The sequence below is a fragment of the Acanthopagrus latus genome, chromosome 5 (assembly GCF_904848185.1).
Source record: "Acanthopagrus latus isolate v.2019 chromosome 5, fAcaLat1.1, whole genome shotgun sequence".
NCBI lineage: Eukaryota > Metazoa > Chordata > Actinopteri > Spariformes > Sparidae > Acanthopagrus > Acanthopagrus latus.
The window spans coordinates 11,399,593-11,413,866 of NC_051043.1; the positions used below are offsets into that span (position 1 = coordinate 11,399,593).

The following is a 14,274-nucleotide window of genomic DNA, read 5'->3' on the forward strand; positions in this document are numbered from 1 at the left end:
GTTGCTAACAGGAAGTTCTTCTTCTTCTACTTCTTCTTCACATGTGATGTTTGTGAAGTTAGTAAATGTAAAACAATATATATAATAAAATTAACATGTTGTTATGATGTGTCAGTGAATATGATGTAGAATTGAACAAACACAAATGTAGGTAAACCCATTAAGATCATAAGCCAGTACAAAATACTCATGTTTGAACCATGAGCTCATGCAGGTCGAACAAACTCTCTATAATTGTCCACATACATGTATTTTTTTTTTTTTTGTTACATTCCAAAGTCAAATAAAACAAACAAAAAAGGCATGCGGGATGAGTGACAAAAGGAGGAATGTCACAAGGCTGTCTTTGTTTTTTTGTAGAAAGTGACGTGAAGTACGTGAAGCCCTGAGGTCACTACAATACACACCAAGTGGCGACATTGCAAGAAGAAGAAGAAGAAGAAGAAGAAGAAGAAGAAGAAGAAGAAGAAGAAGAAGAAGACGTTTGAACTTTTGAACCGTCAGATGGCGACATTTTCACATGGCACGGTTTCAGGTTGCAACACTGAACTTTGGTAGGGTAGGATTAACTATCCAAATAACTGAAAAGACAAGAAAAGTGTGCGGTGTGAGAACGAGGCATAGTTAGGAATAAGGCTGGACACAAGCAAGCTGGTATCGCTTGTAAAAGAATATAAATCAAGGATGAGTTTGAGCTACTAGCCAAAGGATAGTTAGTTGTTTTTAACGCCGGGACCTCATTTTCCTTCTTCCACCTGAACTGGAACAGCTTAAAGACAACACATTCTTGAAAAAAATACGTTTTATGCCGTTTTATGCCGTTAGTCTCGGTTTATCTCCACTATCAGAGCCTCATGGTGTCTTTTAAGCTTAATTTCCGCGGGAACATATGCTCTGCCATGTTTCCATTTCGCCGTAATCAGCTTTACCTGGAATCTCCGTTTTTGGATCAGAAAAACAGCCTTTTTTGATAAATCATTGTTGATGTGTTTTTTTTTTTTTTTTTAATCTGTTTCGGAGTGTAAACCTAAATCACATCCACGTAGCCCCTCCTCTCTCTCTGCTGACACTGCTGACGGAGAGCCAAAACACCAGAGAGCGGCGAGTCAGTCTGACAGCAAACACAGAGGGAGACAGAGGATCTCCAGAGAAAACACGAGCACAAGAGCGAGAACCGGGATAAACTATCATTTCGTGGACCATATGAAGAGATTGGACCAGGGCTCTTACCTAAGTAGGATTTGCGTCTTTTGTTTGTGAGTACAGACTTCAGACTAACAGGTTTTCTTACCCTGTACAGTGGATCCTTCTTGTGCTCCGAGGAACACTTTTCCTTTCTGTACTTCAGCACTATGGGGGCTGTCAGTTGTAAACACGTAATTCCAGTTGATGATTTAGACATGCATGTCCGTGTTGTTAGTTGATTGAGTAGTTTATGTCAGAGTAGTAACAATGGTTGAACCAGTGGGCTTTGTGGAGGCATGGAGAGCCCAGTTCCCAGAGTCTGACCCTCCTGCCATGGACCTGAATTCAATGGGGGATATTGAACAGGAGCTGGACAAATGCAAGGCATCTATCAGGCAACTGGAGAAGGAAGTGAACAAGGAGCGCTTTCGGATGATCTACCTGCAGACTCTGCTTGCAAAAGAGAGGAAGTCTTATGATGGGCAGCGATGGGGATTCAAAAGGATGCCCCAGATGAGTGACGGGGACAGCCAGAGCTCCCACACAGATGAGACATCAGTCGAGGAGCAGCAGCTGAGAGGGCCTGGCAAGACAGCCAGATGTCAACCACCACATCCTGAGGGAGAGGTGGATGGTGCATCCCCAGCCAAACAGAAAGGTGGGGTGTCACCCGTCCGCCAGGAGTCAGAGATTCCTGACTTCCCACTGGGAATGGGCTCGGTGGCAGCTTTGAGGTCCAACTTTGAGCGCATCAGGAGAGCCAACTCTCACACAGGTGGAGATGGCAGAGGTTTATCTGTGATGGGCGGCCAGGAGAAGCCGTTCTACGTGAACGTGGAGTACCATCATGAGCGAGGGCTGGTCAAAGTGAATGACAGGGAGGTCTCAGACAAGATCAGCACCCTCGGCTGTCAGGCCATGCAGATGGAGCGCAAGAGGTCCCTGCACTCCCTCCCAGGGAACCTGTCAGCCGCCACAGGGGACATCAACAAGGCTGTTCAGAGAGGCCGATCCACTGAGGGAAACTGCCGCTACAATGGGTCATATGATGATGTTGAGGCCAACCCAAACTTCCTGAAAGACGGTGTGATCCGTTCTGCTGGGGGAAAGTCTGAGCGGCAGCCAGCAGAGTGCCAGCCTTACACCAGTGTGTATGTTGGGGGGATGATGGCTGAAGGGGACACTCGAGTTATCAATATTAGGGACCACAGCATAGAGGAGGATGCGCACCTCACCTGGCCAAGGCGCTCCTACTCTCCTGGCGGCTTTGATGACGTAGGAGGAGGCTACACACCAGACTGCAGCTCCAATGAGAACTTAACATCCAGCGAGGAGGACTTCTCCTCAGGCCAGTCAAGCCATGTGTCTCCCAGCCCCACCGCCTATCAGATGTACAGGGAGAAAAGCCGCTCACCATCCCAGCACTCCTTTGACAGCAGCAGTCCACCCACACCCCTGTCTCAGAAACGTCTGAAGCAGCAGGTGATGGTGTCTGAGGCCTCCATCATTGGGGTCCGTAAAACGGGCCAGATCTGGCCCAGTGATGGGGACTCCACTACATCCAGCAGGACCTCTCATGACAACAGTCTTCAAGGAGATATGGGTAGGTCCTTGATACACAATGTACTACACAGATGTTCCTTGATTGTTTATTTTTCAGAATCAGAGACACAAATATATTCAAGTGCATAGAGACGATAAAGTACTAAAGAGCCCATTAACGGCCCTGTCTAATCACTGTCTGAAAGATGTCTGCTCCCTCGCTGGACTTCATCCAGAATAAGTCACCAATGAGTAAAATGCACTTGCAATCTTTTTAATGAAGTCCTCATACACTAAATCCATCTTAAAATGTTTTCTGGAGCCAGGATTATGAAGCACTTTATTTTTTTAACACATTTCTTGTTGTGTTTTTTTGGGCTACAGCTGGTGGAGCTGAGCTGTTATGATTGAAGTGGCCTACAAAAAAAGAGGCCAGGTTTGATAGAATTCATCATCTCGTCTCGTTAATGAGAAATTTATTTTATCTCCTCCTCGTATTGAGTTTGTCAGGAATGTTGACCCATTCCAGTTTATTTGATTAAGCTCTTAACAAAGAAGACTAAACAGGTTTTCACCAGGTTGGAACCTGTAAAACGACATGGAGATGGACTTTACATACACTGATTCTTAACAATAACTCAGTGGTATTGCAGCTCATTCAGGACTGTTTTCTTTACCCTTTGTAAGCACGCCTGCCCTCTCTTTTTCACCCCCTTCTGCTATTCGCCCGCTGAGTGCTGCAGCACTCTCACAGAGATGCTCTGACTGAGACAGTGGCTGCCCCCAGGCCTCCTAGTCGCTTGCTCGGCCCTGTCCACCCGGAGTGTTTTCGTGTCACCACACATCAGCGTTGTTGTCCTTGGTGCAGAGTAATTAACTTAAAGGGGTTTGTCTAGCGTGATAAATTTAGGGAGGCTCTTTGTTACGGGATGCGGGTAGGAAAAAGCCCTGACAACTCACTCAAAAAAAGAGGATCGAGGAGCTTAAAGTGTGTCATGTGGCTTCCAATCAAAGTGCCTGCCATCAGTGTTTCCTGTTGTTATGTGTGAACACAATAGGAGAATCACTCATTGAGCACGAGTATTGACATGTTAACAATATAACAATGTTAAGTGGGATAAGGAGAGTGGTCTGGGCAATTTAGTAATGCCAAGGACAGAAGGAGAGGCGGGAGGGAGTGTTCCTCTATTAGAACGTTTGTCAAACGTGAATGACACACGAGGACACACATTGTTACTGGTGGAGGCCAAGGAGGGATTGGGATACAGAGCAAGTATTAGGATTGGAGCTGGAAAATTGTCTGCCTTTACCCCCTCAAAAAAAGTGTTATCCAGCATGGGTCAGGTTAAGCAGATGAGCAGAATAGTGTGTTGTTATATAAGGTGATCTAGTCCAAAGCTCTTTGACACAAAGCATGTGACGAACAAGCAGATAGACTGTGATATAATCAGCATGAAGTGTAAGCTACCATGCTGCTTGAATGACTGAAATGACCAAATCTATTCGACCAGGATCTTTCCACTGTGACATTTGTTGCACAGCACTGTAAACATACTGTAAGGATGTGTTTTTTTTCAATGTCATGACTCCTTTACTTTAATTTTAGGGTCTTGCATTCATGAGGGTTTATTGCTTGAATAACACAAAAAAACTGTTACATTGGACAACCTGCATAGACTGCATAGACATAGAGATATCCAGATTTAGTCCCAAACACTCGAGAGCCTACATTTCCCACAGTGCACCCCATACATATCCTCTTCACCTAGTGAAGGCTTACATCTCTCAAGCTTCATGCCCCCGGTTTGTAACCCAAGCTGAAGATTTGACAAATGTGTAGTCTCCGAGCCCAAGCCGATTACCCTGATGACATCACTATGACATCACCAGGGAGGATTTTTCTCACACTTGACAAAGCTCCTCAAGAGAAGACATTATACATCTCGCATAGAAAAAGTTCACTCAAGGTCCACTTACTATGTTATTCCAAAGCTTTCAACTCCATCTGGAGAAAAGTCTCAGTTGTTTAAATCTAAAAGGAGGATTATAAATGTGTTTTTATTGTTGATTTAAGGATGAAGACTCTTTGAGACAAAACATGCAGGGGCACATCCAAGTAATAAAAGGATGGCCCTCGGATTCTAAACTACAACAAACTGTTACTTTTCTGACTTGGAAAATGATCTTTTAACTTGACAGACATCATATGTGTAGATCATGGCACAATTCAAGGGGGTTAAAACAATGTTTTTCTCTCTTCATTCACTGCCATACATATTTTTTGCAAAATACGGTCCCATTAGGGAAAGTGAAAGAGACATGACTTTGGCTCTTTATGACTCAGCTTTTACTCCCGAACCAGTGCAGCAGTATGTGCCTGCATGTTTTACTATGGTCAGGAATAAACTTTGACTGTCATCTCATGAGCTGCTTTCACAGGCCAAGTAGTTCATTCTGTGACCAGCAAACTGACCTTTCAAGTGTGAAATCAGTGGAGTTCCCCTTTTAATGTACCCTGTCCTGACACCTTCTGCGTAAAGTCACCATGCTTCCGGGCACTGAGGTATAGCTTTTGTCCAGAGGAGACTTGTTGCTGACATAATGGCACAGCTGTCTCATGTGGGCCTTGCTTTGTGGATTAGCAGGAGTCTGGATTTATTTTCTGATGTTGTAATAACATTACTGTGCACGTTGCAGGATTAGGCGTCGGGCAGGGAGCCGGCTGGAGGCAAGTTTTTGCAATAAACTGCTTTGTTGTGGTTAGTGACTTTGAGGGAGCAGTTGGAAAGTTTTTTTTTGTTGTTGTATTTATCATAAAGTGCTGCAGCGTTCACTCAGATCTATTAAATTGGCCTAGTAAAGTTAACTTAATCTCAGTGTTGTAAAGACGCTTTGTGCCTCAGTTAGCTGAACATTATGTGGATGTTCAGCTGCTTCAAAAACAGTACAGTATAAGATATTTGTCAGTTGTTATACCTAAATTAGGCTTTCTGCACTGTTAGATTTGGTGTATATGTTTCAGTACTGTCATGGAATATGTGAGCGCTGCAGCAAACATAGAATTGACGTGGTCCCGGCTGCTGCTGGGTGAGTGTTTTAGTGTCTGGCATGGTGGCAGTCTGTCTCAGCCTGGGAAAAATGACTGACCGACCATTAGAAACACCTTCTAACTGACACAAACAAACCTGCACTTGTCCTGTCGTTGCCCAGCTGTGTCGGCGTGTGAAATCTCAGTGAAATGGCCAGTCTAAAATCAACACATCTCAAGGGACTTTTTTTCTATGAATAGAAGAATACGTGTTGTCTCCTGGTTTCTGGTTATCTAGGCCATTTGTCAAGCCGAGCTGTGAAGAGCGGCTGATTAGCTGTGGGCCTTTAAGGAGGCCAACTCTCTGATGGGTCTATTTTGCCATAATTAATTATCGTCACGACACTGACATTCCTGTTTCCGCAGCTTTGTGTTGTGGTTGAGGAAGGGTCTGAGTGTGTTGACTGTCTCATGGTTGATGCATTTCAGTGAGAGGGTTTACAGAAGAGGTCAGCCAAAAGGGAAATAATAAATCTCACATTAGTTGAATCATAATCCCTCTGAAAAAGTCAGGAGGTTGTCTTCTAGGATGCATCTAGACTAAGTCAGCCTTACATGGTTTGTGAAGGTAGACAGGCCTGTCTGGGTTGGCTGTGACATTAATAGGAAGTGTCTGAACGGTGATGATGAAGTCTGTCTGAATGTCTTGGTCTCAGTACAGAGGTTGGTACTACTTGCTGCCTCAGCAGGAGTCACACCGGTGCAGGTCCTCACTCCCGCTTGATTGCAGACTCATGAATATTTGAGGTCCCTCAAGGAAGCCCAGACAGAACTATCATTGTACCTGGATATCCACATCTGAGGTTTAGTGGTCAAGGAAGCTAAAGAATTCAGCCTCACCCTTTCCTCGAGTTAATGTAGGCCTACAGGAGGAAGTGCTGGCAGCCCTCGACGGCAGCCAACTCTGCCTCTGTGTGTGTGTATGTGTGTGTAAGTAAGACACCTGTTCTTCTGTGCAGTGTACTTGGTAAAGTGGTCAAAAGCTGGCAGCCCATCAGAACGCCAGGCCAGGCATCGCCAGCTGCTCCCCCAGTTAAAGTCATGAATAGCCGTTTTGTTCCTCCCTATCAGAAAACAGAGCAAAAACACTTGTTAAGAAAGTATGCAGGACTGGTCACACTAGATTGTCTTATTGGCTCCTGTGCACACTAACATACACATTTCCATAGATAAACTTTAATAGAAAAAAAAATCTTTGGCATGTTTATGAGCCTGCGGGCCTCCCCCGGCTCAGTGATCCTCCCTCGTGCTTGGCCTCAGCCCTCCGGTCCTGCAGGCTCAGCTCCCCTCCATGGTCCCACTCAAAGGGCCCTCTGTGCTGCTGGCTGGCAGGCCAAGTGTTTATGGAATGTCTCAGCTGCTTGTGGGGTGTGGGGGGAAACGGCTAATGAAATGTTAAGTGTTGTATGAGTTCACCTCTCTCACTACAGCCTGACCCGTGGAGCTTGTTGTGTCACTGGCCGGAGTTTGTTTTAGACAAAATGTCCTCTCGCAAAGTGCACCGGGGAAGTGCAGGTGAATGAAGACAGTAAAAGCTTTAACAACAAGTGAATCTGAACACTAAATGCCTAAAGCTGTTTGCATTCAGGCATTTGAAGGGACAAGGATTTGTTACTGCACTTCCATAAAGTTAGGGAACTTGAGCGAGACAGATTAAATAAAGGAATAATAAAAAAAAATAATAAAAAAACTGAAGCAGGAGAGACTGAGATAGATAGACTGTATGAGTCAAGCCCTATATTCCCCATAATGCACCTCAGGATTGTTCTCAATTACACACACTGTCTCCCTGGTAAATTTCACGTCCACAGTTTGTAACGCATGCTGTCTTGTATGAACTTGTTGTCTCAAAACCCTGGTTGATTACTTTGATGACATCACTTCGACATCATCAGGGTTTTTCACACATCACCAACACCAGTGTGGCTGCCAACTTGGCACAGAAAAGGTCCTAAAAAAGATGAAAATCACAAATATTCTGACCATACTGAGAGAGTTCAAGATAACAAGATAATGTCATTAACGTGACTGTTGGCTGTGTAGTCTTTATAATTACATATTTTCACAGTCTAATATTTAACTGCAACTCTCTTGACTTGGAGTATCATCATTTAAACTGACAAACATTATGTGTGAAATTCATGTCACAATTCAAACTGTGTCAAAAAATATTTCTCTCTCTCCATTCACTATAAATGCTGTTTTCCAGAATAAGGTCCCGTGTTGCTCCAGTGGAAAGGGTGTGACATCCGCACTCTGTATGGCTTTTGTTTTAAATTCATCATGTCCAAGCCCAGGTAACCCCAATAACATCATCAGGGTTTTTTTTTTTCTCCCAAAGCTGTAGAAGATGTTATACAACTCTTTTTAAAGCTTCAGAAGTTTTGTTATTTAGCAAAATGAAGCCAAAGGTTTCCAAATCTGGTGTTGTAAAACCTGTGTTGCCAGGCAGATTATGACTGAGCCAATCACATTAAGGCACATCAGGTGAGGTCTGTTCACTAATATTTAATTCTATTCAGACATGCAAATGAATATTTGATCACACCTGGAGGTCACTGTGATTTTTCATGTGGCTCATTTAAGTTTCTTAGCATTGTCAGCAGGTATGTTTGTGTGCACTGTAAAACACAAACACAAGGCTGTGAGGCTGAGGACTGGCCACGCTCCAGTTTAAAATATTAACATTTTTCCACAGTTGAGATTTGAATAATTGCCCATTAACATAAACAAATAGTACTAAATAGCGACTGTAATAATAAGGCTTATCTGTGTGTAGTCGATGCTTTCATGTGCACTTTTGTCTGTTTATTTTCACAGGCTGAAACAATTATTGGGCTTTGATTCTCTCTCTAATGCAGCACATTACAAGCAGTAGTCTGACCACACTGAGCTATTTCAACACACGCTGATTAGTAGGTGTGCTGGGCTGGGCGGCCCAGTTTTGACCTACGCTGCTCAATGACTGGCACTAATTTTAGGCTGCCCTACAACACATCAGAAGCGAATGCTGGTGGGCCTCACTGCCTCCATCAACCCTGTGGTTTACAGAGCCTCCCAATCCAGCAGACACTGCAGATGGTCCAGGACATGATGATGACGTTTTTTGCCAAAAAACACAGCCGATGTCAACATTTGCAATTACCGATGCCCCAGAGTGGCCCTGTATACGTCTAAAGGGGCCAGTTTTACATGTCCAAGTCAATTTACCTCTCAAAGAGAGTACTACACAGCCTGTGATAACATTTGTTTAATGACTTATGCGAGTAATCCTGGATGGTGTGGCTCCAGGGATGCTTATGTCAGGCTGTTGGCTGGTCAGATTGTCCAGACATTTGACTGTACATAAAGATGGATGACACGTCTCCATTCCTACCATTGTACAAATTAGAAGCCAGAATATCTTGGATGCTGTACTGCACTGCCATCATGTGCTAGTGACATCATTTTGGGCCAGGGTTTACTTAGAAGACATCAGATAGTGAATCACCCACTCAGGTCATTCGCGAGCCGGGCTCAGCTGTCAATCATGACATAAGACCTCCTTTCCACAGCAAAAAACAGCTAATTAACAGCAAATCAGAAAAATGAACACTAGGTTTAGGGAACATCCATCAGATTACTTGATAAGAACAACCAAAAATGACAGAAACCATTTTTAGGAGAACATTTATTTGACATTTACTTTGTTTCACAGCTGTCACGTCGTCCATCTTTATACAGCACAACACACAACATTCATGGTCACCAGAAGGTGAATTTTTCTGACTTTGGCGATTGTCTCACTTTCATGCAGCACCATCATCATGTCACCAATTTTATTTGTCAAACACTTTAATTTATGACCAGCATTTAACCAGCTGCTCTCAAGTGCCATTATGGCTTAGTCTTCTTAGCAAAAAGCCTGCATTGCAAACAGGGGTATAACATGTTAGATGGCCATTCATTAGTCAGGGAAGAGCCAAGGATGTCAAAGCTGCTATGAAAGCTGCTCACTGGCACTTTGCAGCAAAAAAGCTTCTCTGTCATGAAATTGTTGTGTTGCCCATAGAGCTTACGCACTAGAGACTTCTGCCAACAGAGACGGCTTGCGGTGTAGCACCCAGCTACTATTTAATTGTTCAACAATATAACACAATATAAGTTTATGGGTAAGGGGATTTTGGGCCCACAGTATGTCATCTTATGATGTATTTACATGGTTTGGCACCTACTTGCCTCAAAGCCTGGCACACTTCCTGTGGCCTTGGGAGGGACTGAAAAAATATGCTATGGACCCGTACTTAGGTCTCAACATCAGGATATTTCAACTTCTACTGCATTGATTTTGACCATTGATTTTAAATATCTGTCTCTTTCAAATGATCCAACTTTATGGAAGTCAAGTTTCCTGAAATACTCCTTTAACACAGTGTCCCAGTATCAAAACCATGTGGTGATAACAAGACTTGTAGATCAGTGACAGACAGAGAGACCCTCGTCAGTCAGACTCTTTGTAGTTTGCAGACATAAATGTCACCAAAGAGTAATTGTCAAGTGTATTATATAAGTGTATTAGATGTATGTCAAGATTTTTCCACTTGCCATGAGGTGAGGAAAATTACAAATGCCACGGTCCAAGTCATCACATCCAGTGTCTGGAAAGCTGTCACCTTTTGTCAACCTGTTCCCCTCTATTTGCTCCCCCTGCCACCGCTGTTTCCCCAGTGACCGCACAGTCCGGAGGAGAATCCATTTGCTGGAGCCATAAAGTGGTGTTAGGCTTTTAACAGCATCTCACACTGACATCGTCTGCTGCTTTTTTCCCCACAAAGGTGCGACTTTTTTCTGCAGATCTATACAACCATTAGAGAGGGGGCAGAGAGGCTGTCCTTCATTGTACCTTGTTTTTGCTCTGTGGTAAATTATTGATACTTAAATCTCATTTCCAGCTCGTTTCTGAGCTTGTGATCTGAATTCCATCAGCTGACTGATCTTTGTGTGGCCGGTCAATATGATCGCAGTGGGGAGCAATAAGTGGGCTCAATTTCCCTCTCTTTGGCAGAATACAAGCAGGAGTCTGTCCCCCTTGAGCTATTTAAACGCACTGATCGGTGCTCTGTCAATGTGCTGAGCTGGACAGCACTGTGCTTTTTCCCACTGGTGAAATGGGGAATTATGGATGATGCTATTCTAGTTCCAGCTCTTACTGGGATGAATCAATCAATCACCTCTTTGCTCTGATTCACATTTTTGGAAACTGCTGCCTGATCTCTTCCCATCAGTCGGATAGACCTGATATTTTATTTTGACCCAAAGCCTGTTTTGTCTGATTGTGATGCCACACTTTTTGGTTGTTTCCAGAACCAAGCTCACTCCTCACCGTATTTAAACGTCCTGCTGCGAAGTGAAACCGTCACGCTTCCATGTCCATGCCACGTGATGAAGGCAGTGTAATTTGGAAACCATATAGTCTTCTTCTGCTGATACTGCGTGTTGTTTAGTGAAATAAAGCCACATGATTATTTCTGTGATAGTGAATCTCTGATGCTGAGCCACAGCCTCAGCTGCACATCTGTCACTCCCCCCCCCCCCGCCTGTTTATCGTAGTTCATCTCTATGGATTAGGATTAGGACTTTGAATGTGTCTTTGCTTTGTCATCAATAGGACGTCCAACATGTGCCCTGTAATATACTACTGTGACTGTCTTCTGAGCATAGCTTTTGTTTGCATGCTGGAGGAAGGAAAAGTGTTTCATGATGACTGATTATTCTCCAGAAGGGAACTGGAGAGCTCAGAGCCAGTTGTTTGGCTGAGTCCTTATATATCCTTGAGTTCTATTTTTAGTCGCGGTGTTCAGTGTGGTCGTGTGGGAAATTAAAGGCACCGTTTTTTTGCGTATTAAAAGGTGATTTCAGCAGAAATCATGCTTTTCTGATGCTTTGCATTAATCTGACATCTAAAAGACAGTCAAATGCAATTCTTGAAAAACACAGAATTAAAGAGTTCGGAGGCAGTCCAAAAACAAAATCAGCTTCTCTCTGATCCACGGCCCCACACAGCTCACAAACGCAGCTGTTGGGCTCAGCGATCTTATGTAATGTCATTAGAATGTATTTATTACAGCTCTATTGCACAGTTGAGCTGCGGCAAGCTGGGCATGGGACAGGGAGGACGTGCTGTAGAGCTGGCAGGACTGCCTTGCCATCCTCAATCCTAATGTGTGATATTTTGTAGTACAGATTCAGTTACTGCAGACTGGAAACAAGAAAATAACATTGCTTCTGCACTACCATTTCAAGGTGCGGCTTCGAGGATTAAAGGATACGTTCACCCAAAACTGAAAGTCGAGTCATTGTCTTCTCAGGCTCATGCTGATGGACAGTCGGCTGAAGTTTGGTAGTCCACAAAACAGCTGCAGCCATCCTCTTAACTGAAGAGGATGGAGACTTGTTTTAAAAAGTGAAAAAAACAACTGACTTGAAGTTTGACTATTTTAGGAAAAAATGCAAACGAATTAAAGGGACTTGAATGTTTGAATTTATTCTCCAAAACTGCATAGTGCCCCTTTGAATTAATAAATGAGAAAATTAGAAACATACAACAACAACGTGGTCAGTCAGAATCTTTGAGGTGTGAGATAACTTGATATTTATTAAGGGTAGAGCATGTATCAGTCATTTCTCTGTCAGCTAATAACTAGCTAATGTAAAAATGTGATATTTGGCTCTGATGCAACATCCTCTCACACAATGTCCTGCCCACAACCATATCTGATTGGTAACAATTAATAACCTATAAACACTGAATAATCTGAATCTGCAACGTAACTAGTAATTAACGTTACGTTATGTAGTGGAGAGGAAGAAAAGTCATGCAGAAAATGAGAATATTCAAGTAAAGTATCTCAAAATTCTTATTAAGAACAGTACTTAAGCAAATTGAACTGTTGAAGACCGGGTGAGTCTGTGCTACAAAGACCCTGCTGTGTGTAGCTGCACGTGAGGTTTAGCAGTTTGTTTGAGGTTTAGGAGAACAGTCTGTGCTTCACTTTATTTGCTCAGTCCCTTTTTAAACTGTTTCACAATCAAGTCAAACAAAGCATTGTGAAAACAGGTTGCACAGAAGCACGTGAGGTGGAGAAAACTCAAAAACTGGGTCTAAAGTGAGATAGGCTGGCTTTTTGAGTTACAATATTTTGTTGGAATTTGTTAAAATCTGTTTGCATATATGTGCAAATGTATGTGGGCTCTGTATAGTCTTTAACTGCAAAAGGCATCTCGGCGTTAACTGGGAAGTAAATATGATAGCCGTGACCATAGGTCAGTGAGTGTTGGAAGTGCAAGCTGTTTGTTAAAAGATGACCTTGTGCCTGTTTCCTCTCTGAAGCAGATGAATTGCTGAATTTTCCGGACAGGCCTGCCTGGACACTTCCTCAGTCGCGATCCTTACAAAAACGGTGCTCACTGAGGATCTATTGTGATGTCCACTTTCTCACAATTTTAACCACAGCCCAAATGAGGCCAGTGTATTTAAAACTGCTCTTATTAAAGACACAGTATTCTCAGTATTTATGACTTCAGACCACTTTTAAATCCTCCTCTTTACTTATTCTTGTTTGTAGTGTTTTTCCAAGCTCGGACTGTTTCTCTTTCCCCCTGGATGGAGATAGTTTGTGGCTCTGAGGCTGCTGCCCCAGAGAGGATGTGTTATTCATCCAGTGCCGGGGCTGATGTATAATCTCACTGGAACACAGAGTGGCCTTTCACATGGACTTCCCCTGTGCTCTGAGGCTGTTTGGCCTGCAGTTGTCCCTTCCTCGAGCAGTCAATAGAGCTCCCTGCCTCTGTGTGTTTGTTTGACTCCTTTGTCATGGCCTCTGTAGATGTCATCCTGTCAGTCGGCCTGTCCTCCAGACCTCTCCTGGGTGACTGGGCTTTATCCTCTCACAGTATCCGGAATCCTCTCTTTCCTGTTTTCAAGCCGTGCTGAACCGGTTTTTGTAGCCTCTTGTTAACATACCTCACCCCACATTACTAGACACGTCTGCCTTATATCTCATCCCTGCTGTTCGAGGTCGTCACTCTGCATCTGTCAGCCGTCACATCCTTGACGACGATAATGATGATAATGAGTGCTGGTGAGTCAGGGGTGGCTGGCAGTAATTACAGGATATAGAGCTTGTTGATCCTCATCTTCAGGGTGTCCTAAAAAGTCTGAAATCACAGGGATGGCGAGCGCAACATATATTTCTGACTTGTAACACTTGTTCCTGGCAGAAACCCAGCATGTTGTAAAGCCTATGGGTTTCCAGAATGATGATTTGTTTTTTGTTTTTTTGTTTTTTTTTAATGTTCTGCTTTGTGAATTTTGAGGCCTCTTTGATTAGCGGACACACAGTAAATATTATACCAAGTTACAGCAACACCTGTCATATTCTCTCTGATCTTGAAAACACTCAGCTGAAGGAGACACACTG

At 43.5% G+C, this 14,274-nt stretch overlaps 1 protein-coding gene across 1 annotated transcript in view; it reads left to right on the top strand.

The window, feature by feature from the left end:
* The first annotated feature begins 1,452 nt into the window (after positions 1-1,452).
* Positions 1,453-14,274, top strand: part of si:dkey-91m11.5 (PH_BCR_vertebrate and RhoGAP_Bcr domain-containing protein) — a 34,443-nt gene continuing 21,621 nt past the window's right edge. Inside the window, exon 1 of the mRNA XM_037098341.1 lies at positions 1,453-2,788. Coding sequence (XP_036954236.1) covers positions 1,453-2,788 — 1,336 coding nt within the window. The remainder of the gene's footprint in view (positions 2,789-14,274) is intronic.